The sequence below is a fragment of the Corylus avellana genome, chromosome ca10, assembly GCF_901000735.1.
Source record: "Corylus avellana chromosome ca10, CavTom2PMs-1.0".
Lineage (NCBI taxonomy): Eukaryota > Viridiplantae > Streptophyta > Magnoliopsida > Fagales > Betulaceae > Corylus > Corylus avellana.
Genome location: NC_081550.1, coordinates 4,759,522 through 4,786,887, shown reverse-complemented (window position 1 = coordinate 4,786,887; position 27,366 = coordinate 4,759,522). Strand labels below are relative to the sequence as shown.

The 27,366-nt window shown below is 34.4% G+C and overlaps 5 protein-coding genes across 5 annotated transcripts; 3 read left to right on the top strand and 2 right to left on the bottom strand.

Moving 5' to 3' along the window:
- Nucleotides 1-7,427: 7,427 nt before the first annotated feature.
- Nucleotides 7,428-8,460, bottom strand: LOC132164414 (uncharacterized). The gene has a single exon (XM_059574922.1). The coding sequence runs from the start codon at nucleotides 8,083-8,085 to the stop codon at nucleotides 7,534-7,536; it is 552 nt and encodes a 183-aa protein (XP_059430905.1). The 5' UTR covers nucleotides 8,086-8,460; the 3' UTR covers nucleotides 7,428-7,533.
- Nucleotides 8,461-10,204: 1,744 nt separating this feature from the next.
- On the top strand, nucleotides 10,205-12,012 carry LOC132162768 (peroxidase 60). Its single transcript, XM_059572997.1, has 4 exons — nucleotides 10,205-10,429; nucleotides 10,525-10,704; nucleotides 10,797-10,956; nucleotides 11,591-12,012. Exons 1-4 carry the CDS (start codon nucleotides 10,205-10,207, stop codon nucleotides 12,010-12,012), a joined length of 987 nt encoding a protein of 328 aa, XP_059428980.1.
- An 834-nt stretch (nucleotides 12,013-12,846) lies between these two features.
- LOC132164754 (germin-like protein 9-3) lies at nucleotides 12,847-13,476 on the top strand. Its single transcript, XM_059575309.1, has one exon. It carries the CDS (start codon nucleotides 12,862-12,864, stop codon nucleotides 13,474-13,476), a length of 615 nt encoding a protein of 204 aa, XP_059431292.1. The 5' UTR covers nucleotides 12,847-12,861.
- A 684-nt stretch (nucleotides 13,477-14,160) lies between these two features.
- On the top strand, nucleotides 14,161-15,460 carry LOC132162767 (germin-like protein 9-3). Its single transcript, XM_059572996.1, is given in 3 exon segments — nucleotides 14,161-14,176; nucleotides 15,065-15,432; nucleotides 15,434-15,460. Coding segments are annotated over 3 exon segments (411 nt in total).
- Nucleotides 15,461-22,807: 7,347 nt separating this feature from the next.
- On the bottom strand, nucleotides 22,808-27,366 carry LOC132162766 (disease resistance protein RPV1-like). The gene is made up of 5 exons (XM_059572995.1): nucleotides 26,864-27,366; nucleotides 23,958-25,026; nucleotides 23,544-23,843; nucleotides 23,070-23,447; nucleotides 22,808-22,933 (listed from the first exon to the last, which is right to left on the bottom strand). Exons 1-5 carry the CDS (start codon nucleotides 27,364-27,366, stop codon nucleotides 22,808-22,810), a joined length of 2,376 nt encoding a protein of 791 aa, XP_059428978.1.

Below are 27,366 nucleotides of genomic sequence, written 5' to 3'. Positions count from 1 at the left end.
AGAGAGACAGAGGGATATTTGGTGGGAAATTAAATTCAGTGAAATACAGAGTGGTATTGAAGCGTACGGAGCAATTAAGGTAAAAATGGGTGATCCGGATCCATTAAAAAAAGATGCTTCATGTGAGAGGTTGTTCGACCCTATCAGTTTGGATCGGATTGTTCGAGGACGTGTTCAGGCCAGCCACATAGGTGGGGTCGGGAAAAAAGAGTAGGTGAGACTCGGTCTAGTCAAACATTTGCTAGAGCAAGTAGAACCTGAATAATCTCTCACACGAGACTATCCATTGTAATAGACAAAACCGAAACAACCTCTCACATGAGTCTACCCATTGTAATAAAACGACCTCATTGCACAAGTTTTCCCTTTATTTGTGGTTGTTTTCTAATTTTTTTGGTAAAAGTAGATTTTGTGTGCTGTAGTTTTTTCAACAGTTTAGATTTAATTTCACTCTTTTTTCTCATAAAAAATTTAAAATTACATCGATTCAAAAACTACAACACATAAGTTTTTTTTTTTTTTCATTTTTTTTTTCATGTTTAATATCTAATGATTCCACTGAGGAGATTTTGTTTCAATTGATTGACAATTTCATATTAGAGTATGGTCTCTTGTTTAAAACAATTTACTCTGAAACTGAAAATTAATTGATTCCATTTAAAAATTGGTATAACTACTTTCAAAATGAAATGTGTCATAAAAATTGTTTGAAAATTGAGTTGTGAGAAAATCATAGTGGACTTAAGGAGCTAGCATTGGGAGATTTTACTATTTATATTTGTGCAATTTACTTATTGCCATTATTAAATTTTAAGATTTATTTGGATTAAGAATATAGTTATTTCAAAGATTCTCTAGAATTTTAAATTTAATATTTCCAAATTACATAGAAAAAGATGTCATGATATAAAATTATACTCACATTACCATTTTTATACTACCATTATTATTCGAGAAATGTTATGAGCCAATATTTTTTTTTTATATTTGACTCGTATTCTCTTACAAATTAATCATTAGATTTGTAGCCTTATATGAACCCCACAAATATAACAGTTTATCTAGCATTTCTCGCTTTTGCCACTGCAACCATTTATTGCTGCTATAGTTTTTTTTATGTTACTACGATCTACCACCATTTATTGTTTCTACTACCACCATCAAGAACATAACCTATATGGATAAGGATGCTCTATAATTTAAATTAAAAAAAAAATGTAAATTTTAAAGTTATGTGAATTTAGATCATTTATTGAGTCGAACAAAAAAGTAACACCTATTAAAAAGAAGGCATGTTAACAATGAGAACGGACTATATTTTCATCAAGTTTTTGCGTTTTATATTGTAGAAAAGCTTTGAGCGAAAATCCGTCTCTTGGTTTTCTAAAGAAGTGTCGCTTCAGAAATGAATAATAAATCTTTTGAGAGAATTTTTTTTTTTTTTTTGGCTACCTAGATAACAAACATGTCACATTTTTAATAAATAACATTTTTGAGACTGTTCGATATAAAGAACGGCCTAAATTTACATAATTTTAGAATTGACGCTTTCTTTCATATCGTAGAAGATCTCGATCAAACATGTATATACTATCATCTATGTCATTGTCACCACCATTGCCAATGTGGTAAATTTCTTCCAATTACTGCCAAATTTTATTTTATTTTGTTTAAAAAGTGCTAAATAATCATCAAACGTCGTTTAATACTTTAACGTGCTAAAACTTCCATGTTCATATTTATATAAAATAGAAGTCTAACATTTTTATTTTATTTTGAGGTTGAAAAACTAGCAATCTAACCTAATACTAGCTAGTAGTGTACAAGTCTACAAGAGTTGTCCACGTGGTATTCAATTTTATAAATCCTAAGTAGTTTTCATTGTCAAACCTATTTCAATCACTTTAAATTCCCAACCAATAAAAGAAAATATTCAACAATGTGGGTTTTAGCTATGATGGATTTTAGTTTCAGACATATTTGGTTTGACATATCTATATATTGTCCCATTAAAGTAATGATATGTATTAGAAAGTAGAAAGAAGTTTTGAATTTTTTTTAAAGAAAAGTAAAAAATTTATGTTTTGTTGTGGATTTTTTGTTTTACTAGTAATAAAAAAATGATTGTGGTAGTATACAAGTAAGAGTATTTTAAAGTTGATTTTTTAATGGAATTTTGGTTAATTACCAAACAGCGCCCTAGATATTATATTAAGAACTCAGAAGTCCGTCTTTAAAAGAGCTTGCAACCCCAAACCCCAAAAACTATGTAACGTATCCTCTCTCTTACTCTCTTCATTGAGTATTCTCTTCCAAAATACCTTATTAATTTATGATCCGTTTGGTAAACCATTTTTCTTTAGATACTGTAATTGACGTGGATTAATGTAGTATAAAGTTTTGAATTTTTTGTATTGAAAAATGAATATGTTTTGGTTTGTGGTGATTTTTTTTAAAAAAATTTGAATAGTAATAAAAAATGAATGATATAATATAAAAAGTGAGAATGTTTTGATGTTGACTTCTTAGAAACGTGAACAGTAAAAATGGAAAAAAGAGTTTGCTGAACAGACTCTTTAAGCACCGAAAATTCTCCCAATCTCTTGATGATCAACGATTTTCAATGACTCTTACTCTCGTTTTGCAAGAACCCGTTACTAGTTTGACCGTCCAAAAAAATATTGGTTGAGCAATTAATATGTCTCAAATTGAAATTCATCAAGATTATAATGAGATTGAATTCCAACCTACTTTGCTTTCATTTGGTGAAGATTCACGTCGGCCACAACTTTTTACATTTAATTGTTAGGTGTATATAAAAGTGAAGCGTGGCTTTTTAGGTTTTTGACACGTGTTCTTGCAAGTCAATTTTTCACATTAAAAAAGAAACTAAAATATTCTTACCAATATTAAACCTTTATTTATTTATTCTTTTAAGTTTTATAATTTAATTCCTAATTCCAACCTCCGCCTCGCCGGCTCCAGCCGTTGGATAACCGTTGACTTTCCAATTGACCAATCAATACCACATCTAGTCTATCTAGAGACTTATATTACACAGTCTAGTCAAATTTCAGCTTGTAAAAAAAAAAAAAATTTAGAATACTACACACCACATTTATTTTTTATTTTATTTTATTGATGTAGCACAGCTAATTAACTCTTAATTTTTGGTTAAGAAATACTGATCTTAATAACGTTGATTGGCAGCTCCACGTTAGCAAAGTGAGATAAAAAGTATGCTTCTAGCGTTTTTCAATTGAGTATTATTAGAGTTACTACAAGTTTACGATAAGCTCCTTACAAGTTTACGATAAGCTCCTTACAAATTGACACGATTGATGTTCACGTGACACTTATCACATCAATTACTAAATAATTAAATGTTAATTGAATTAATTAGAGGTTGCCGTGGTAAATGCTACCTGAGCTATCATGTGAGTTTACAAAGAATTATATTAAGAGTGTTAGAAATTACATTTTTAACTCATAATGCTAACGTGATATTTTTAATTAATTCTTGGATCAATCATTATTAAATAAAAAAAAATTAAGAATTGGTTGGTACGTTAATATTATGAGATAATTATAAAATAAAATATAATTTATAACAAAGCATTTTCCTATAAAAATTGAGCCAAAGTCTCTACACTGCAAGAGAAAAAAATATAGAATCATGATCAGCACTCCTTGGCAAGGTTATATTTATTCATTTGATAAGAATGATTATGATCAAATTATGATTTAATTGTTTCTCTTTCTTTGCAATTTTTTCCTTGTTGTGACTCTTTCTTTGCTTTAATGTCAAAAAATGAATCTTTATGTTTTTAACATAACAACGACACACATTATTTTGGCTAAATTGGCCGCTTTTCACTTAGTGTTTTGAAACATTCCCATAGGATCATCCATTCTTTCGTCCATTCGGATCAAGTGTAGAAAAGATCTCCCATTGTAACTTTTTTCTTCTTTCAATTAGAAGAAGAAGAAAAAAAAAACATAACAACGACAGGACCCAATGTGATTATCGCTGATTAATTACTTAAATAATTATTCTTCAAAGTAATGATAAATCAATAGACTAAAAGAATTGAGAACATTAAGGAGACTTGGGAAAAGAGAAAAGGCTAAAAACAAGAAAAAGAAAAAGACTTTCAATCTTTCTGTCTCTTTTTCTTTCAATTTCTCTCTTTCTGTCTCTGTTTTGTTGTTGGTTATGGATGAAAAACAAAAGACTTTCCTCACTTTATAATTTATTTAAGGTGGGTGGCTATAATTCTACTTTACCATACCAAACTTTCAGTATTTGTTAAGCAATAAGCACAACAACTCAGCCTTTTGTTTTCTTAACTTTTTTTTTTCATAATTTTTTTGGAAAAATTACAATTTACCCTTCAAAGTTGACAACATTTTTTAATTTGAACTTCAAAATTTTAATTTTTGCAATTCATTCCCACAAAGTTCTTTTTTTTTTTTTTTTTTTTTTTTTTTTCAATTTGACCAATATTATCTCAAAATTTCCAGATTGCCCATGATTTATTATTATTTTTTATGAAAAAAAAAAAAAAATTTGGGGGTGCAAAAATGACCAAATGACCAAAAGGCCAGAAGGGTGGCCATAGCCACCCCAGATTTTTTTTAAATTTTTTTTATAAAAAATAAAAAAATAAAAATTAGGGGCAATATGGGAAGTTTTGGATACAATTGGTCAAATTGCAAAAAATTGAAACTTTGGGGGGGTAGATTGCAAAAATTGAAACTTTGGTGTTCGAATTGAAAAACGCTGTCAATTTTGGGAGGGTAAACTGTAATTTTTCCTAATTTTTTATTTAAAATTTATACCTAAAAATAGCTTTGTTACATAGGCATACCCATGAATTTAAAAAAAAAAAAAAAAAAAAAAAAAAAAACCCCACAATAAATGATGAGAAATGTCAGGTGTTCTTCTAATGTTCTCTTGGTGTCCTCCCAATTGTGATGTGATTTTTAAAATTATCGTTGAATTTAAGATTATCATTATTGACTTTTAATCTATTGGTGATTTTAAAAGTCACATTACAATTAAGAAGACATCAGAAAAACACCTAATATTTTCCTTTATGGGGACAAGAACTATTGACACGTATGTTTACACCATTTGTATTCATCCTGTCGTGTTTTATGATGACATCATTGGATATGGAACTTGAAATTATTGATAGTTGTTCGTAATAAGTTGATAATCGAATTCAATAATTAATTAATTATAATTGAGTAACTAACAAACCATTGTTGTAGCAAATAGTAATAATACTGATCCTACAGTACTCAATCCTACCTTTACTACTTTTATCACTGATTCACGCGTCGATGATTTAAATTGAGCGGTGGAGTGAGGCTGAGGCGTGCATCTCAACTTTGGTTTCAACACGCGAAATGATTGTACAATTTATTCCAATCGTACGGAGGAGGATGATGGTGTTCTAATTCTGCGGGCTTTTTTCTTAAATGGCTGCTTTTGGTCCTGCCAAAACAAAAATCAAATTACACCATATTTTCTTAAACCACCCCCAACCGCCGGTTTTGGCGGTGGCTGTAGGCCAATAGGGTTGGTTTCGGTCACTTTATTTTGTTATTTAGGGCAGTTTGGCTACTCTATAGTTCGTTATATCGATTTAAATTATCTCATTTTGGCGAAAGCCATTCCTTCCCATTTTGTTTTAAAATAAGTTTTTTTAGTTTTTCTTTTTTTTTTTTATTTTTTTAGGAAAAAATATAAAATGGTCTCCAAACTATCAGTTATTTGCAATTTAGACTTTAAATGTTTAAAATGTAATAAAATAGTCTCTCAAACTACCAACCAGTTATAATTTAGCTACTTTGTTAGTCAACACCGTCAAAATGGATGTAAAATTTCATACGACGTGGTCGATTTGGCAAGGTTAAGTTACTAAAATGCTCTTTTAGGGTAAAAAATCAAATCAAATTAAAACCCACAAACGCCGTAAGCTGTTTGAAAAGAAATCCTGTTCCACCAGAACGGCGCCCTTTTAAAAAAAAAAAAATCCCTTGCACCTACCAAAACGGTGCCCTTTTGGTAAGTGTTTAATACCCTAGTCCCTAAACACGCTGAGCTTTGTCTTCTTCTCCAATTCCCTTCTTCTTCCCCTTCTTCTTTGTCAAATTTCTGTTCAAACTCAATCTAATCGGTATAGATTTCATAATATCTTCCACCCAAACGCCACTTCAAACTTGTAATTGGTAAACCTCATCGAGATGCTCAAGCCACTTTCATTCGTCAACTCAAAATCAACGGAGGAGTTGAAGCCAAATTCGACGAAAACAGAACAAACAACCAAAATCTGAAAACCACAACCCAAAACCCATGATCGTCTGGAGTTAAGAACAAAGAGAAAATCAAGCTTATCATCACCCAATTTTTTATTTTTTTATTTTTATTTCTCAATGCAAAATCAAGCTTCAAATTGAATGGATATTGTTAGTAGCAGAGTAGAGCTAAGATTTTGGGTCAGAGGTCAATAATTTATTTATTTATTTTATTATATATAAAGTTGAACACAAATTAATTAAAAATCAATTCCCTCTCTTCCTCTGTTTCTCTTTCTCATCTTTTTGTTTCTTTCCTTCTCTTTTCTCCGCTACTTCTTAGTTCTTTCTTCTCTTTGTCTTATTTTAAAGTAATGGGGTTATGATGCCATGGGGTTGTTAAAAAGATAAGGGATTAAGCTGGTTTACTTGATTTTCGGGTTGGGCTGCTGCATGGAGAAGGGAAGTGGAGAAGAAGATGAAGCTACTTTGGGATTAGGGTATTAAGGGGGTTTTTTTTTTTTCTTTTTCAAGCCACAGACATCGTTTGGGGGCTTTTTTAAATTGAGTTATGAGTTTCTAAAAATGGTATTTTAGTAATTTAACCTAAACAAAACGATGTCGTTTTGTATTTTTCATCCATTTTAATGGTACCGACTAACAGAGTGGTCAAATTGTAACTAGTTGGTAATTTGAGAGGCTACTTTATTACATTTTAAACATTAGGGGGCTAAATTGTAAATGACTGATAATGACTGATAATTTGAGAGCCATTATATATTAATTTTGACATATTGGCACGTGTCACCCCATCCTTTTTGGCCACTTATGCTTCTGTCAATTTTATAAATGGAACATGAAGGGAAGGACGATATAATTTTGATGACATCCACAATATGAATTAAAATCGAGTAAGGCTAACATGGAGATATGTACATGTAAGGTGATGTAACTGAGCAAGTGTGACAAACGATTTATTTACTGTTGTAAAAGTGCAAGGTTTCTCAATTTTTAAATCAAATGATGTATCACCATCCATTACCTAAAGTCTGAGCATTTATCTTTTAAGGAAGTGGATGGGTGGAGTAATTTACACAGCTAGAAAGTCAAAACGCTAATCTTATCATTTGTGAAAGCCCAAAAACTGATTTCATAACCAATCAAATCAATTACATCTTCTGCTAAACAACATACACTTCACTTAAAAAAAAAAAAGAAACATAAACTTCAAGCAGGAAAAACCTCCATCTCAGACTTATTATCCTGATCAATCACTTCAAAGAAAACCGGATCAACGGTCACGCGACTCTCCACGCGGACCTTGAACTTGTGGTCCCACCACAACACCTTGGCCGTACCAGCGATGTCCACGACGGCGTCAAGCACCATCTCGCGCCTGGCTACGTCGGCGATGAAGCGCGGCGCGTGGTGAGCCAGCTCGAGCCCGTCGAGCCGAGCCGGAAGGCGGAGCAACTGGCAGGAGTGCGGCCCCTGGGAGCCCGCTTGCACCTGGGCGGAGCCCAGCAAGGAGCCCTCGTAGAAGATGGACATGGTGGTGGAGGAGTAGTGGATCGGCACGATGTTGGGGTTGGAGACGTGGACGGTGAGGAGGAGCTCGGCGTCGAGGACTGGGAGGTTGAGCTTGAAGGTTGTGAGGTTGATTGATATCAAATGGAAGGTTGGGTCCTTGGGCTTCGCCGAGATCAGAGCCGTCGCTGCCACACCCGACGCCGCTCCCACCAGAGCTGAGCTCCAGCTCCATTTTACCATTTTACCCATACTCGTTGGAGGAAATTACAGTCTTCTACTTCTTCTTAAATTGACTACTCAGTTCAGAAATCGAGTTAACAGTGGAGTGGAGGGAAGAGACGGGTAGGTGGAATCTTCTGGGGGCTTTCTGGCTTGGTTTGTTCGGCGGGTGGATGGATAAACGATCGCGAAATGCCAAGAATACCCTTGGATGTGCATGTTGTGTTTTTTTAGTACACTAGAGTCTAGAGGTAGAGGGTTAGTATTGGTACTTCGACTGGAATGGCAAAACGAAAGCAATGTGCTTAAGGCAATCACAAAATGTATGGATTGAGTGGTAGCTGTCGGGAATCCGCTGGCGTTGGGTTGAGTCAAAATGTATGGATTTCAATTTTCAAAAGCCTTCCAATTTGGCGCTCAAGGCAATCACAAAACGAAGAAAGTACATAAACATACATGTAACATGGGCATATTAAACAAGAAAAATGCCCACTTTCAAGTAAGCACTTATTGTTATGATAGTCAAAATCATCATTAAATTTTGGACGGGTTAATCAGTTATGATATATCAATGACGATTTTTATTATTATATTAAAAAGTAAGCACTTGTTCTAAGAGGTTGTTCAATTAGTTGAGACTATACCTAATAAAACGAATGTCACTAGTTTGAATCTCTATTCATTTTTGTGCGAACATTAAAAAAAGAAAGAAAAAAAAGAAAAGAAAAAGTAAGCACTTAAAATTATATGTAATATTTTCCCTTTAAAAAAAAGAAAAGAGAAGAAAAAAGAACAAAGCAATGATTGAATAGTTACCCATCTAGAATATGAGAAAACTACACTTATCTTTTAAACTTAGACCAAAATTACAATGTACCCATGTTAAATTTGGTGGTATGAGATGGTGAAGTTGATCAAATGGGTCTAAGGAATGGTGATATTACACAACGATATATCGAGCTAGAGAACTCTTTGATCACTCTTCATCTATAATAACATTACCATCAAGGGTGGTAATGGTTCAATGACCCAAGAAAATTTTCAAGTGATCAAGGCATATATTAGGGTATGGGTTCTAATCTTCATAATGGAGAATTCTCATATATGCTTGATTAGTATTAGCCGCCTTGAATTTTCATTGATGCTCTGCTGAAGCTGGGTCACGCTATACCACAATTGGTGTCCCCGGCCTACCATTTTTAATTAGAAAAAAAAAAAAAAACTATAATAACCTTTTACTTTCCCATTCCAGAAAATGTTTTCAACAGTACTGAGTCGGTTTCCATGTTTGCAAATGGTTTTGAGGGGCCAGAATAGCTGTGTACGCGCGTTTTAGAATAATTGACATTCAGATCTCGTGTCCAGGAGAATCAAATCCTGTAAAATTCTATGTGTATATCCAAACGTGATTTTTAATTAATATTTTTTTGTTCAGAGCGGCAGATTCATTCCTTGGAGGCAATTTTGTATACAAGATAACTCTACAGAAGCACGAAAAAAACATCGGGAAACTTTGAAATAATGAAAAATTACGGTTTACTTTTCTAAAGTTGACAGCGTTTTTCAATTTGAACACCAAAGTTTCAATTTTTGCAATCCATCCACCCAAAGTTTCAAATTTTTGCAATTTGACCAATTGTATCCAAAACTTTTCATATTGCCCCTAATTTTTTATTTTTTATTTATGGCCACCCCTTTGGCCATTTTTGCAACCCATTTTTTTTTTAAATAAAAAAATAAAATAAAAATTAGGGGCAGTATAAAAATTTTAGGATAATATTGGTCGAATTGAAAAAAATTAAAACTTTGTGGGGGTGAATTGCAAAAATTGAAACTTAGGTGTTTGAATTGAAAAACGCTGTCAACTTTAGGGTGGTAAACTGTAATTTTCTCTTGAAATAAACAAGAATTGTTGCATGATGCAAACTTTTCTAGCTGTCGTTGCAATTGCAGTTTCCATGATCTGTTGACAGTATGATCCATGATTTTCTTTGACTTTGCAGATTCTCATAAACATCTTACAATTCATAAAATATTTCCTTATTGCCATCGTGCAAACCATTCATCATATGCATCCCTGCATCCTCTTCCTTATAAATAGCAAAGAAACATGTTCTTTTGTTTCATCCCCTTCCAATTAATTAAATTAATGAAAATGTCTCCCAAAGCACTAGCCCTTGCGCTCATGATCATCTTTGTGAGCTTCACAGGGGGGGAGTGTTATGGTGAACTTCAGATGGGGTTTTACAGGGGAAAATGTGGGTTTCTAGATGTGGAAACTATTGTAGCAAGTGTTGTCAAGGCTAAGTTTTTCGGGGACCCTACAATTGCCGCCGCCCTCATTCGCATGCAATTCCATGACTGCTTTGTCAATGTCAGCTTCTAATTATTTTTATCTTATCTTTTCTCTTTTGTTATAAATTTATATATACCATGATCACTAACATTGTGTTTGGCATGCATGAAAAGGGATGTGATGCATCGATTCTGCTAGATGGGAGCTCCAGCGAGAAAACTGCACCACCAAATCTAAGTGTGAGGGGGTATGATGTGATCGATGCAGTAAAAGATCAAGTAGAGAAGTTCTGTCCCGGGGTTGTCTCTTGTGCTGATATCATTTCTATGGCTACAAGGGACGTCGTTTTCTTGGTAAACAAACAAATATTAGTGTTTTGATTAGTTGGTAAACATGATTTTAGGAAAGTATTTTGTGCTGATATTTGAGGATATATATATTGCAGAGTGGAGGAGGGAAATACAACGTCCAAACGGGGAGAAGGGATGGTTTTGTATCTCTTGCCAGTAATGTTGATCTTCCTAGTCCTACATTATCAGTAGCTGAATCCATTGCTGCATTTGCTAGAAAAGGACTCACTGATACAGACATGGTTTATCTTCTTGGTACACTAAAACATTTGCCTCCTCCTCCATATATATATTGTTACTTCAACTAATTCAAGCACAGTTTAAATTGAGTTTTTTAAACAATTGGTAATTTAATATGGTATCAGAGCAAAATTTTTAAATTCAAACTCAAATTTTCAACTCACACATGAAAGAGAGTGTTAGAATATGTTATATCAGTTTCCGGTATGGTGTGAACAGCACGTTCTTCAAGGCATCCTTGATCATTGATCTTTGTTCTTCGTGCTTCTTTTACTCATTTTATCAAGACAATATTGGGTGTTGGTGGGGTCTCACTCTGATGCCTGAGTCAGTTTTTGAGAGAAAAGTATGCGTAATGCACGATAATTCAATTCACTTTAGGGTCATTTGTACTTGGTGTAAGGGTCTATTTATAGGCAAGGAGGTAGAGTCAGACTTGAATTAAGTATTCTACTTCACCTTGATGTAGAAGTGCCGAGAGTTGTTGCCCATTATTTTTCTGGTGGGCTAGCATTAGTCTTGAAGCCCATTTTGTATCTGGTGGGCCAATAGAATGGGATTATTCCCAAAATTAAATGATTCTTATTAACTTAAAACTTTTTGATATGAACCAACTGATTTGGTTAATTTCACGTTTGATGATATACAGGTGGTCATACAGTTGGTGTTACACACTGTTCCATATTCCAAGACCGACTTTACAATTTCCAAAACACTGGGAGACCCGACCCGACCATGGATCCATGGTTGGTCAAAAGTCTAAGACTTCGGTGTCCACAGAATTCGACAGGCAGCAACATCGTTAATCTCGACCAGAACCCATTGAGTTCGTTCATCGTTGACAACTCGTTCTACAGGCAAATCTTAGCTCACAGAGGCGTTCTCCAGATTGATCAAGAGCTAGCTTTGGATCCACTCACTAGCTCCACAGTGTCAACCATAGCCCGCGGTTTCGATTTTGGCACCAGATTCGGTGAAGCCATGGTGAAGTTGGGAGCAGTCGAAGTGCTTACAGGAACAGATGGGGAAATAAGGAAATCATGCAGAGCCATTAACAGCCCAAAGTTTTAACATATCATGAATTCTTAATATTGGCTTTTGCATGCCTTTCGTTTGTTTGTGTCTTGTATTGGGTTGATCATGATCATCATTTGTGTCATTTTCAGGTTTCATTTTTTTGGCTTTTGTTTCCCTGTAATTCTTTTGCAGTTATTTTAATTAGTACTAAGTTGTATGAGGCAAAATTTTATTGATCAAGGACAATATTAATAAAGAAATGGGAAAACTTTACTTTCAATCCCTGAACTACGGCGCGTTTTGAGAAGACCTCTCCAAAATTCAAAAACTCGATCAATTTACACTCCTAAACTTTTAATTTTAATCATTTACTCTTTCTGTTAGTTTTAGCCGTTAACGTTTAACGGAAATGCCAAAAAAGACTAAATTACCTTTCAATTTTTTTTTTCTAACATTATTATTATTTTTTAATTTTTAATTTGAAATTAATGGTAAATTTAGAATTTTATAAAAAAGTTAGGGGTGTAAACGTCATTTTATCACTTTTAACATTTAAAATTTGATGGAAGAGGTAAATTAATTGAAATTGAAAGTTCAGGCTTATAATTTGAGAGGTTTTAAATTTTTGAGGATCTTTTCAAAAACGCACAATACTTCTGGAGTTTAAATTGAAGTTTTTCCTAAAAATATTAAGCCTTATTTTTATCGACAATCCACCAGCCAAATGACTAACCACCAAAAAAACTGCAGCTACTCTAGGCCTGCAGGAGCATACACAGGTACGAACGATTGCCTTTCCTTCAAATTCTATATAAATAGAGCCTTTCTTATAATCTATGAGCATCTCATTCCACCACATCAACAATCACTAAAATACATCAGCTTTACCTCAAGTTCTCTTCCATGGCCTCTAAATTCTTCTTCCTGCTAATTTCTTCATTTGCCATCATGAAAATGGCAACAGCCGGAGATCCTAACATCCTCTCGGACTTTATAGTCCCTCCAAATGTCACAGTTGATGGAAATTTCTTCACATTTACTGGCATGCGTTCGCTTGTTGGAGCAGGCCCTCCCACAGCCGGCCTTAAGGTCTTGAAAGCAAGTTTGGCTGAATTCCCGGCTCTCAACGGGCAGAGTGTTTCCATTGCTGTCCTTGAATTTCCAGCTGGCACCACAAACCCACCCCACACCCATCCCCGCTCTGCTGAGCTTCTTTTCCTGGTTGATGGTACCCTTCAAGTGGGGTTCGTTGATACGACCAACAAGCTATTTACTCAGACGCTACAAACGGGTGATACGTTTGTGTTTCCTAAGGGACTTGTGCATTTTCAGTACAATGTTGACCCGAAAGCACCTGCGCTAGCGATTTCAGCTTTTGGAAGCGCAAATGCTGGACTTGTTTCGATTCCCAACACTTTGTTCAACACTAGCATTGACAACAATGTCTTGGCTTTGTCCTTCAAGACCGATGTTGCCACCATTCAACACCTTAAGGCTGGTCTTGCTCCCAAGTCCTAAGGATAGCATCCATTTCCCATAATATAATACCTATTTTATGATTTTTTTTTTCTTTCTAATAATTACCCTCTTGTTTTGAGGGGTATGAATCATCAAATTTGTGAGCATTAACTTTTATTTGTCTTATTGGTCATTGAAGATATATAAATTCATTTATTTTTCAAAAATGTTGGAAATGAATATGTGTGTGGTAAAAAAATTGGAATGCAACTCATTTCATTGGGATCAAAAGGAGAACAGTAATTGTTTGTTACATGTTAATTAAGAGTCTTTCAATGAGACATAATATGACATGTTAGGATGCCATCCAAAAAGCTTTTGTAATATTATTTTTTTTTTATTTTTTTTATTTTTTATATATTTTTTTAAATGAAGATTTTGTAATACTTTATTACAATATGTTGGGACACTTTAGAGAGTGGTTGAGATGAGGGAACTCTAAGGTCAAATATGAGGATCCTTCCTTGTAATTCATGATACTAGGCCTTGTTTGGAAATTCAGTTTTTTTTTTTTTTTTTTTTTTTCAAAGTAGAAATCCAGTGTTTTTGAATCCAAACGTTTGAATCCAAACGTAATCATTGGATGTGCTACTTTGGATCCCAACGAGAGGGGCGTCTAGAACGAGTGACTTTACTATTTGGGCATGACCATCTATAATAACACTTGTTTACTGAGAACCCCACATGCAGGACCTAAAAGGTAGGAATCATATATATGCACTGTTTCAAGTCTGATTGAGTCATAGCGCAATCCAACCCCATCATGACATGAATGGCACCAATGGTGGTTTATAGTAATGAGATTTTTGTTTCGGAACGTTGAAAATTTTATTAAGACCACTAAATCATCACCATATATGTTTTGAAAACAAAAACAACAATTTATTTATTTTTTATTAAAACATAAACTGTAATCCTTATCTGTTTTCAAAAAAAAAAAACACCAGTATTTGCTTCCAAAGATGGCTTTTTGACTCTTTTTTTCACGACTAATAGTTGCTCTCTTGATATCTTGAAATTTCATATATAATTATTCTTTTGGAAAATTAAAAATTATTACTAGAGTTTTCATGGGATAAATATTGGTTTTAGATTTTTCATTTTCGACGATTGACTTCCATAATTTTTTTTTTTTTTTTTCGTTTTACAAACTGCTCATTTAATTAGTTAATTACCATTTCATCCAAATAATTGTTGAAATGTGGCCACATAAGCACAAGCTGCCACTTCACTCTCAGGTGGCCTATTAACCAATTAGTAATTAAGATTTGTTAAAAAAATTGATTTTTTTTTTTTTTTTTTTAATTATGTCCACAAAAGGAAAAAACCACAAGAAAAGAAAAGAAAGAAAGATCGATGAATGATTTGAAGAAGAAACCAATTTCTTTTATATTTGATTTCGAGTACTTATATTATCAGTTTTTGGATATGAATTAATAATAGTACTATATAAAGCATGTTTTTGAATAAGAACTTAAAGATTTAGTAAAAAATCAATGGTTAGTAAATACAAAATTTTAAATTTTATTTTAAACTTATATAAAAAATTTACCTAGCTAGATAAACATCATGCTCTCATACAACTGAGACGACGGGCAGAGTGTTTCCATTGCTGTCCTTGAATTTCCAGCTGGCACCACAAACCCGCCCCACACCCATCCTCGCTCTGCTGAGCTTCTTTTCCTGATTGGTGGTACCCTTCAAGTGGGGTTCGTTGACACGGCCAACAAGCTTTTTACTCAGACATTACAAGTTGGTGATATATTTGTGTTTCCAAAGGGTCTTGTGCACTTTCAATACAACTCTGCAAATGCAACCGCGCTAGCAATTTCAGCTTTTGGAAGTGCAGATGCTGGACTTGTTTCACTTCCCAACACTTTGTTCAACACTAGCATTGACGACAATGTCTTGGCTTTGTCCTTCAAGACCGACGTTGCCACCATTCAACATCTTAATTAAGGCTGGTCTTGCTCCCAAGCCCTAAGGATAGCGCTCAATGTACTATGGTGTTTTGTTCTCTCGCTGTTTCTTTTATTTTCTTTTTCTTTTTTTTTTGTTGAAGTTTTTCTTTTATTTTTTGAATAATTACCCTTCTTGTTTAGAAGGGTATATATCATGATCACCTTTGACAGAATTAAGTTAAATGAGCTCAAAGCACCACTATCTTGACATACAATGAGTACGTAATAGCTTACTGTCTTCTCTCTCTATTATTAACACCCTTCCTTCCTCCTTGGCATAACAGGATTAATGGAGACGTCACGTCCACTTGAAACATGCTAAAGTAAGATTCAAGAGACCATACTTTGACAACTATAACAAACACATAAATTTGATGAGATTATTTGGAAATTAAAGAATAGAGAGAGAGAGAGAGATCCAAGGGTCCAAAAATTACCATAAAAGAGACCCATTTGAAAGAGTTTATCAAGCAAAGAATAAAATCAATCAACACATAGATTTAGGTATTGAAGTAAAAACCTTAATTCTAAAGTATTCTTCAAAAGTAAAACTATGTTGGAACCGGCAGGCCAACTCAAAAGCGTACACTATAGAATACTTACGTAACAAATTGTTCTTGCATACAAAACATTTGTACCTTTGAAAACCCAATTTGCAAGCCTGGTAAATGACACGTTCACCTTTCAGTGGTGACTCAAGAACCTCTGACGTACATGACCTTTTATATGGATCACTTTCACGAATGAACCTCGTTTGCTTAAAAAACCGGAACTCTGATTGTTGTAGGCTATATTCTATGGTTTGAAAAGCGAAAAAAAAAAAAAAAACTTAGAGAAGATTTTGATCTGTTTAGGCTCAAGAACAAAAGCAAACCTCTCCAAAACAATTGAGAAACTGCCTTTATTACAATATGAAAATCGTGGTACGTAATTTCAAAAAAAAAAAAAAAAATCGTGGTATGTGAGGCTTAAATTGAGAAGGGGAAAGCGGGGTTTTAGGTCAAAGTTGATGTGAATTAAAACTACTAGCAGCCAGGCTCAATCAATTCATGATCTGTTAGAGTTTGAAATGAAATTGCAACGTGCCCTACCTTGGTCGACTGAGGGATCGATTGACCCTCTCAGGTTTTAGTATGGGACATGTTGCATCATCTCAGTCGATCGAGCTTCAACTGGGACTTTGACCAATGTCTTCTACACTTGAATTTTTGACTTGTCTTCAACTGCATTTCATTTCAACCCCAACTCAACCCTAATCCTAATACTTGCAACAAAACATATTTTTACACTGAAATCGGCAACACTAAAAACCTAACATCGTTTTCTTTAGGGTTAAATACTAAAAACTCCCCAAGGGTTTCACTTCTTTATTTTTTTCCCCCTAGGGTTTAATTGTTATCACGGGAGGTACCTATAGTTTTGATAAAAAAACCCAAATTGGTCATTCCGTCCATTGACCGTTAGTTGACTTAACGAAAGTCCACGTCACTGATATGTAAACCAATTAAAATTTGACACCTAGCATAAATTGCCATGTCATCACTGGTGATGTGGCCACTTAATTAATTTTTTTTTTTTTAAAAATAAAAATAAAAAATACATATTTTTTCAAAAAAAAAAAAATTAAAAAAAAATTTGAGGTACAGAGCCCCTGAATAGCTTGGGGGGTTCTTTGACCCCACATGGAGTAACCCCCAATGATAATTTTTGTCTGGTTTGCCACCCCATGTCAGCCCTTCAAATGGCCAAGGTGTGCTGTAATTTTTTTTTTTAATGAAAATATATTTTTAATTTATTTTTTTAAAATAAAAAATTTAATTAGGTGGCCACGTCATCAGTGATGACGTGGTCACTTATGTTAGGTGTCAAATTTTAATTGGTCCACATGTTAGTGACGTAGACTTCCGTTAAGTCAACTAACAGACAGAAGGACCAATATGGTCTTTTATCAAACCACAAGTACGTCCTGTAATAAAAATCAAATCCTAAGAGGGTTTTTAATATTTAACCATTTTCTTTATTTGGAAGCCCATATATGCTTCTCTGCCCACCATCTCCTTTTTGTTAACGGAGGCCTCAGTCAACATTAATGTTCCTCATGTGTCACCTGCCGGCCGCCACCATCTCCGGACATTGTCATGGACATCTCCTCCTCCAGTGACCCTAACCTAATTGATACTAGTGCCATCCTTTTAGTTGTGGTGTTCAGCTCCTGCTTGCTTGCTATTGCGAATTTCATCGCCCGCAACTCAGTTGAAGACGCCATTTGCTGCTGCGAATTTCACAGGCATTGTACGCGCTAGCTAGCCTAGAGTGCTTGTAGATGATCCCACTTTTGTTACACTTGTTTATCTTTTGAAGTAATCAGTGGCGGATCTATAGGATCTTATGTTTGTAGGGGCACGAAGCGAGCCTATAATTAATTAATATAATATAATATTTTAATATGGTCTATTCAAGTAATGTTATATGTAGGACTCATGTCTCCGTTTTATACGTACCCAAAGGTGATGTTATTTTTACTATTTAATCCATCATAAATTCAATGGTGATTTTAAAAGCCACGTTACTTTTAGAGATAAGAGAGGAACATGAGTCCTACGTATAACATTACTTCGATTTACCCAATATATATATATATATATATTGATGGAAAACATCCAAGTCTTATCTATGACATCGTGAGTGGCTACCTTAGCCATACCATGTGCTGCTGCATTTCTATCTCTATGTACATAGCATACCTAATTAATTGCTTCTAATATTTAATTATCTATCAATGGTATACAATTATTTTGGAGTTGTTTTCTCTTTGATACTGACATTTAATACCTTCTTTAATTTGCTATAAAAGGGTAAAATTATATTCAAAATAATTTTTCAGATTCACTCATCTTTCATTCCACTACAAAAATCAGGGAGTTTTTTGACGTGGCAAACAGTAACAAATTTTTTACCGCGTCAATAATTATTGGCGTGGCTAAAGTCACGCGTCGATAAAAACTTTATTGATGTGGCGCATTTAGACACACTAATTAATTTTAGTATTATCATATTATATTTTTCATTTTTTTAATTTTTTTTGTAAAGTCTTGCTAGTTTCTATAAAAAGTTTCTTATACGTTTATTTTCTGTTATCTACGATTATAAAAAGTTTTTAAATGCTTTTTTTTTTTTTTTTTTCCTCTAGTTGCCTAGTTGACTAGGCGTCTAGGAGATGATTATTATTATTATTTTTTTTGAGGTATAGCGTGTGGCGGGTGTTAAAACTTTTCTTGGGGGTAAAGACCTTGTCAGGGCCCTTATAAGGGCATAATATATATAAATTTTTGTTTACAAACGTTTTAGAAATCCTTGGGGTGCCATGGACTCCCTAAGGCATGGTGTAAGCCCGCCCCTGCTTATTGGTGACGTGTCAACACCTGCAAGACAATGAACAATAAGGTAGAGAGCTTGTTGGAATGGCCTAACAGGAGATAACTCCAACGCTTAAGTCAATATCTGCTTTCATGAGGTTGTAAGAATATGACAAAGTATTTGAGAATAAGAGTGTTCAAATCCTCGTACCAGAGGTCCCCTTGGTTATTCATACTGCTTAAGTCTTATTGAAATTGATCCTATAACTTCACAAATCTCGAGATTAGGGTGTGTGAGGTGGCCATGGATGTGACACTAGGTAATGACATGTCAACAAGGGAACATTCCCATACCCCTTATGTATGACTATGGGTGAAACTCGAGGATGACTCAATACAGTATGACACATTATTTTCCTCAAGTTTAAGGGCTTGAGAAGTAATGAATTGATTGCATCGCCTCACTTTGCTAACATTTAGATGATAGAGACAAGTACTTGGCAATCGACATGAGAAATGAATAAGAATTTGATTCTTAGTCTGTTGTCATCTGTGATCGGCAACTTGCTAGCGTTGAAAATCTCCGATTAAAAAATTATCAATTTAATTAACCAAGGCGTGACATTGAATCTGGATCGCTCAATGGGCCTTGTGCTTGAAAGCCGACATGTTGAAAATGGGACAATTAAAGAATTTAAAGAAGGGTATATCACTATATCAGAGCAATGCAGATGTTAGGACAATTGTATATCACTAGGGGTGCAACTAGGCTCATTGTAGATGTTAGGACAATTGTCCTATTGGCATGGATGGAACTAGGATTTTTTTTTTTTTTTTTTTTGGAGTCTGAACTTTTACACACATATATGATCCTCTATGTGTGTTCACGCATTTATGTAAAATTAAATTTGACAAAAAAAAAAATTCCAATAATCAAAGTAAATATTCAAGATTTTAATATAACGACGTCTTAAATACATAATAATATAAACTAATGGAAAAATAAAATACACACAATTAATAAGGTCTAAGAAAAATGAGCAACTTTTTAGGAATCAACATTATCTTAAGGGATTTATTAGAAACAAACCAAACACATTCAGGAATTAGTTGAATGCTTTAAAAAAAAAAAATTTAAAAAAAAAAATTGAATTAGAAGAAGAAATGAAAGAACACAATAAAAAAGAAGTTATCTAATTTTTTTTTTAAAAAATAAAGGTGTTGCATTTTAATTAGTACATCGAATGAAATAAGCATGCCTAGCTAGTTTTCATGCTGCCAAATAAATTTCAGTACTACACTAATAAATTTCACGCCTATCTTTTAAACACCCTAATTAATTTCAGTATTATTCTATTTTATTTATTTATTTATTTTTTTTGGTTGTAAAGTCTTAGTGTTGCTAGTAAAAATGTATATGATTATTTACGATTCCAAAATCACCAGTGGAATCAGAATCTCTGCTAATGGGACTCCTCTACTCCATAGAGTCATTTCGATTACAAGATTTATATCTTGAATCCTTGTCGTCTTCCCTTGACTCCTTAGACTCAGGGTTCCATAAACGGAATCCTTCAATCCTTGAAGGAAGGACAAAACAGTAAATTTGTCTGTAAGAAAAGAGGAATGACAAAATAACCATGAGTTAATGAGTGGATAAACCAAACGAAAATTACATAACACCCTCCTAAATAAAGGTAATATAAAACCCTTTCTCTTCTATCTTATTATTATTATTATTTTTGAAGTCAAAGAATAAAACCAATACCAGCCCTTCACATGTTTGGATCCAACAAAAGCTTTTTTTTACAAATATGTAAGTATTCTATGGTGTCAAGGACCGTTCTCAACGTCACCTTGCTAAACACAATTAAATAACTCAAACCGACAAGCTTTCTTCTACCCTAAAAATAATTCAAAACTTCGCTAATTAAGCACCCTATGATTTGATATGGAAAATAGCAGAAACAAGCAAACATGATGAAGATGCAGAATTTGACTTGCATATTAAAATTATAAGAGTTACTAATATGACATGAATGACACAGTAGGTGGTGCTTCAAATTATTATACAAGTGAATGAATCTACTTGTTGGCAGAAAGGTGGACTCTGCAGCAACTCCAATATATCCTCCAGAGTCCATTAACCTGCATGTTATAAGCAGTAAAACTTGTAAATTGGAGTCTTGAGGTATGATGCTACACGCTGTTCAAAATGGCAATGTGTGGATGAATGGCATTATGAAATCAGGTTTCAAAATATCTCTTAGTCCCAAGCCTAGCCAACAAAAGCAAAGACAAATTAAATCCATAGGTTAACAAAAAGTAAAAATACATACAGTACGAGTACAACCTACTTCACCATGTACCCATATCAAGTTATTCACATGTCCTATTTTCTGGTTTTCCAAAAAATTTAACCTAATTACACCACTGGACCAGTTAACAAGAAGCCGACAATATATAAGATCTGGCCAACAAGGCATACCATAGAAAACCAACATCCTGGAATTACCTTAATAAATCTACTGCCACCAGGTCATACTCTTTTAGTATAAATCATTATTTATAACAATCTAAACCGTGAATCATATGGCACAAGCAAAAGCATCGGTAATACATAAAAGAGAATAAAGAAAAGCATACGAGACTATGATGAAAAAATTTGCTTCTTCTATGATGACAATGGTAGAAAAGTGGATTGGCATTTGGCAATCATTTTTTAAATGCAAAAATCTTAAAGAAGCTTGACAGGGTTTTTGGCAACAAGATTTCAGGAAGCGGCTTAAGCAACTAGGGAATGGCATCTAAAGACTCACCAAAGAGGCAAAGAGTGTCAGAACACCGCAAAAGACTTCTTTTCTGCTTTATTCACAATAAAAACACCAAAAAACCACTATTTTTGGTTCCTGTGTGTTCGCCGCCATCGCTACCTCGCGCTTCATTTGTGTGCTTTGCTTCTCCTTTTCTTTGTCAGTTCGAATCTAATCCTCTGGAATGGAAACATCAACGTTTTTTGTTTTCTCTTTAATGCCCATTAACCTTTTTCCTATGAGTCAAATTTTATACCTTTTGCTTTTTCTCAAAAAATGCAGACCATAATATGGCCAAATTGGATTCTAATGACGAACTTTATTAATAATACGGCCGTGGACAAAGAACATTGGATCACTTGATGAATGCCATGAACTTCTTATGAAATCCGAAGCACGTGGAGAAATGCTTTTCAGACCTTGGTACAACTCTGAAGCATCATGCTCATCACATACTAGACGCGTCCCATACTCCTTTACCTTAACATTCAAGCTGCCTGTTGTAATTGAAGCCTCCAGGGATCTCCGACCAACGAACGTGGAAGACAAATATCTTAATTTCCCCTTGAGGTGCTGCTTAAATGGTATATACACCCAAAATTTGTTTGGCCCAACAGAAGGGACTCCAGGGGCACAAAAGAAAAACGGTATTGTAACATCAACTTCATTGCCTTGATATTGAAATTGACAAACAAAGTTGGGAAAATTACTATTACTGCCATCAAATGTTGTAGAATCCGAATTCCCATGAGTGAGAGGGACAGGGCCATGAAATTCATAAACAATAAAAAGAGCATACCCCTTCCCAGACGACGACCCAGCTGAGCCCAAATTAGTGCTTTTATCATCGTTGAACCACTCTGGGATTCCTGATTCCACCAACGCAGGGCCGCACGCTATAGCATCAAACCCTTGGTACTGTAAAATAAAAACCGAAGAGAGAAAGATGTTAAGCTATTACAAACAATATTATAACTTAATTTAGTGTACGTGTTAAAAAAGAGACTCACAATATTTTTCAACCTCCATAAATAACTTCGTGGATGCAGATGGAGGATCTTGAAGGGTTTTCCATCAAAATCAAAATAAGCTTGTAGAAAAGAGCAATCAATGCTCCTTAATTTTTCATTTGTACTCCACCACATCTCCATTTCCTTATAAAACAAGTCCAACGATGGACAATTTCTTACATTCAAGATGATTAATCCCAGTGGAAGCTTCGGCAGTACTTGAAGCGAAGTACAATCTTCCAAGCCAAGATACCAAAGACGAGAAAGTTGAGCCATATCTGGTATTCTCGTAAATTTGTTCCCAGCCAGCAATAAATCTATAAGTGAGGATAAGCAACTAAGATCACTAGGAATTGCTCCATCTGATAGATTGCAATAACTCAAATCTAGTCTTTTTAAAGAGCTTAAAAACAGGCTCTTCGTGATTGGCTTTAGTCCTGAGCAATAAGATACCCGGAGAGTTTCAAGAGACGACAACATCATAAATGATAGTGATAACTCTATTATGGCAGTCCTGTTCAAAATAAGATCTCGCAAAGATGTCATATTACCCACACTATCTGGAATTTTGTCAAGTCTTGAACAATCAGAAGGATTAAGAATTTCAAGATTTTCCAAGCAGATCTCGACTGGATGACACTTAAGCTGCTTGCAACGGTCTAGACTCAACTCTTTAAGCTGTCTTAGACATCCAATGGATGGGTGGACCTTGGACAAATTTGTACAATCAGCAAGCTTTAGTGTCTCAAGATTTGGGACTCCGCTCAAATCTGGTGTCTCGATCAAGTTTTGAGAATCACTCAGGTCAATGTGTTTCAATTTTTTAAAACTCTGTTATAGACCAATCAATAGTTAGATAAAATGAGTAAGAGTGAAAGGACTAAGAAGAATAAGAATAAATTAAATATGCATAAGCCAAAATCTTACCTTCCTTCCAACCCACAGTTTCTCGATGCAGCTGCCAGGCATTTTGAGCACAACAAGATTGTCGGATTGGAAATTTTCCAGCAAGGATTTGAAAGGATATCCCCAAAATTCCATGATGCATAACTCATTGCTCATGAAATTCGAAGGATTTCCATGCCATTCCAGATTAGTGTTGTGTAAATCTGTGCCGCTAATCTTAAGCATTTTCAAATTTTTCATCTTTGAGAAGGCTTCAACATCTATTCGCTCTTTTTTCTGTAAAGGCAATTTTAGGACAATGCCTCTAACCGCATCAGTTCCCTAATAACCAACAAAAATTAAATTAGTAAGTATGGTGGAAATATTTGACAATACTTAGAAGAATCAGTATCAAAAATGTGCTTCTCTATGTTTGTGTCAAGACTAACCACTTACACTATCATTTTTCAATACTCTAATGACATCCTCTTCATGCCACAATCTACTGCGTTTGCCAAGCTCCGTAGACTCATCATGAACTATTTTTTGACCCATTTTTTGTAACAAATCATGCATCTGCAATTTTCCGAACTTTGAGATGGTTATAAGAGATTTCTCCACAAGAACATTCAAATTGATGTTCGGATAGCAACCCAAAGCTTCTAGTTTGTATATGATGAGTTGTTTGAATGCTCCATTGAAGAAACATGCAATATCTAAAAACAAATTTTGCTGAGAATTCTCTAATCCATGATAACTTATTTTTAGTCTATCCAAAATTTCTGCAATGGGATTTTCTCTTAGTAGATCCCTGACACTCTGCAATGCATTCAATTCTCTACTACGCGATAATTTACCAAAAACATTAAGAGCTAAAGGAAGGCCATCAGCGTAATTCACAATTTCCTTAGACAATTGCTCAAATTTTTTTTCAGGATGGGGTTTCTTGAAGGCTTTCAAACTAAAGAGTTTTAAAGCTTCAGCATCATTCAACACCTTAACCTCATAGATCTTATCCACATATTCCCTGAGCAAATGTTGATCCCTGCTTGTTATAATGATTCTACTCCCTTGACCAAACCAATCATGTCTCTTTGCTAATGCTTCTAGTTTTTCTCCATCCACGTCATCAAGAATAATAAAAATCTTTTGAGTACGTAGTCTGCTCCTTATTACTTTGCTTGGATTGCAAATATTTATTTCTCTTTCCTTTAGGATATGAGAAATAAGATGTTTTTGTAGATCAACTAGACTAAGAGATCTAGTTTCTTCAATAAAGCAACTAGCATCAAATTTATGAGAAACTTCTTCATAAATGGCTTTTGACAGAGTTGTTTTGCCAATTCCTCCCATCCCCCAAATCCCTAAAAAGCGAACTTCATCCAATTCTATACTAAGTAAGGCCATAATTTCCTCCACACGGGGTTTTATTCCAACAAATTCCTCGGAAACAAATGAGAAGTTAGAAGTTCTCAATCCATCAGATATACTATTACAAATTTCTTTGATAACGTTTGATTCGTACCTGTAAGAAAGATTGATCAGCTATAGCCATATAGAGAAAAAACTCAAAATAAGTTACAATGTTAGGCTGCATTCATCAGAGAAATGAAAATTCTTAATTTATGATATAGCACCATAATTAAGGTTTGATTTGCTCTGTTCATCATGCGGTCTAATAAAAAACCATGTTTTATCACCTGACTATAAAACTTCAATGGTTTGAGAGAGTGCCTAATTTTACGAGGTCCTTTAATTATTAGTATGCTTCTTGCATTCCCTTTTTCATAGTCATTTGTTTTTTTCTTTAATCTTCACAATTATAAGATAAAGATATCACAAATAGACCAATTAAATATATTTACTACGTAATGCTGCTTCTGTTAATTGAAGCAATTCTGCACGAAATTTAAATTTGTGAGCTAAAATGAACAAAGACTTGGTGTAATGGTCATGATTGTGGATGGTTAATTAGAAATGGCAATAGCATTTTAATCCAATATTATTTATGGATTTCAACTCCCCCAAATATTGTTTATTCATAAGATGTACGTAATCTGACCATGTTATATATGATTTTTAATTCTTTTTGTGATAAATTTCTTTAGGGTTAAATACCTCAAACTTTCCTAGGGTTTAGCAACTTTATTTTTTTTTCCCTGGGGTTTCACTTTTATCACAGGACCCCCCTGGGGTTTTGATAAAGGCCAATTTAGTCCATCCGTTAGTTGACCGTTAAGACTGGCATGTGAACCAATCAGATGTTGACACGTGGCACCTATTTAATATTTTTTTAAATTAACAAAAAAAATGTATTAAAAAAAAAAAAGGAAAAAACTGGGGGTGGCTATTTGGGGGTGGCCATGGAGCCTTGGGGGTGGCTGAAACCACCCCCAACCATCATTGGGGGTGGTTTCGGCCACCCCGAAGGCTCCATGGGGGTGGCCGAGCCACCCCCAAATGGCCAAGGGGGTGGCTCGGCCACCCCCAGTTTTTTCCTTTTCTTTTTTTTTTTCTATTTTTTTTTTAAAAAAAAATACATTTTTTTTGTTAATTTAAAAAAAATTAAATAGGTGCCACGTGTCAACATCTGATTGGTCCACGTGTTAGTCTTAACGGTCAACTAACGGATGGACTAAATTGGTCTTTATCAAAATCCGAGGGAAGTCCTGTGATAAAAGTGAAACCCCAGGGAGAAAAAAACAAAGTTGCTAAACCCTAGGGAGGTTTGAGGTATTTAACCCATTTCTTTATTATGTTAATTTTAGCTTCACCACATTGTTAGAATATAATATTTTTCGTATATTTTTTATTTGGTTGATATTGAAATATTCTTTATTTAAGGGTGTATTCTAATCAAATATTGAAATTGTAATAAAAAATCAAGAATCTAAATCATTTTTATTTTTTTAACTTCTTCATATCATCGCTGCTTGTGGTACTTTATCTACGAAATCTAAGTTTTTATGATGATGATGATGCCAATATATATATGATTAAGCTAGACCCCCCAAAAGAAAGTAGGGGAAAAAAACAGAAAAAGGAAAAGAAAGATGCTTCTGTCACACCATTAATATACACAGCTAATTGTTGGTGAGGCAAAAAAAACAAAGACTAGAAGTTTCATTGGAGTTGGCAAAAATTAAAAATTTCCCGAAGTCCAAACAAGCTGAAAGTTGGTGTCATTCTGTTGGAGTAGGAAATTAAATAAAATTTCGCATGTTAATCCATGGGAGAGTCTGCCAAATTTTAGTGTAGTAAATCATGATGAAGATACAAATTTAGAACAAAATTTGATTATTTTGCAGAAATTTTCAAGTTATTCATGTTCACGCTGAAAGAAGAAAAGATTTTAATGTTACCTATCGCTATCATTACGTAGGTGCCATCCGGACATGTTGCTCACTTCTCTCAAAGCAGCTCTCCACTTTGACATCATCTGAATGTCAACCTTGGGATCTTTTTCATGCCCATCAAAAGCTTCTGCAAAAGTTTCCCTCACTTCTCGTATGTCGGATGGATTCACATGGTAGAAAATAGGAAAAACTCTAAGCCCTGGGCATTTGACCATCTCTGCAAGTTCATCGAGACACCATTTAGAGGATGCGTACTTTTTAGAGATAACGGCGATCCCACACTTGGATTGTTGTATTGCTTTTGGAAGCTCATCAGAAATATATTTTCCTCGCTCGAGCTTCTCAACGTCTCTAAACACGAAAAGGCCTTTCCGTTGCAAAGCATCATGGAGATGGTCGCTAAAATGATAGCGAGTGTCATCCCCGTAGAAACTGAGGAAAACATCATATCTCTGTGGAGATGTTGAAGAAGAAGACGAAGAGACTATGTCAGTACTCGTGGATGCCAT

What these genes read in the sequence shown, in the direction of transcription:
- LOC132164414 (XM_059574922.1), bottom strand. Translation starts at nt 8,085, where the DNA reads ATGGGTAAAATGGTAAAATGGAGCTGGAGCTCAGCTCTGGTGGGAGCG.
- LOC132162766 (XM_059572995.1), bottom strand. Translation starts at nt 27,366, where the DNA reads ATGGCATCCACGAGTACTGACATAGTCTCTTCGTCTTCTTCTTCAACA. An exon ending in CTACGTAATGATAGCGATAG is followed by an intron (nt 25,027 to 26,863) that starts GTAACATTAAAA and finishes TCTTTCTTACAG; the next exon opens with GTACGAATCAAACGTTATCA. An exon ending in GAGTATTGAAAAATGATAGT is followed by an intron (nt 23,844 to 23,957) that starts GTAAGTGGTTAG and finishes GTTGGTTATTAG; the next exon opens with GGAACTGATGCGGTTAGAGG.
- LOC132164754 (XM_059575309.1), top strand. Translation starts at nt 12,862, where the DNA reads ATGGCCTCTAAATTCTTCTTCCTGCTAATTTCTTCATTTGCCATCATG.
- LOC132162768 (XM_059572997.1), top strand. Translation starts at nt 10,205, where the DNA reads ATGAAAATGTCTCCCAAAGCACTAGCCCTTGCGCTCATGATCATCTTT. An exon ending in TCCATGACTGCTTTGTCAAT is followed by an intron (nt 10,430 to 10,524) that starts GTCAGCTTCTAA and finishes ATGCATGAAAAG; the next exon opens with GGATGTGATGCATCGATTCT. An exon ending in AGACATGGTTTATCTTCTTG is followed by an intron (nt 10,957 to 11,590) that starts GTACACTAAAAC and finishes GATGATATACAG; the next exon opens with GTGGTCATACAGTTGGTGTT.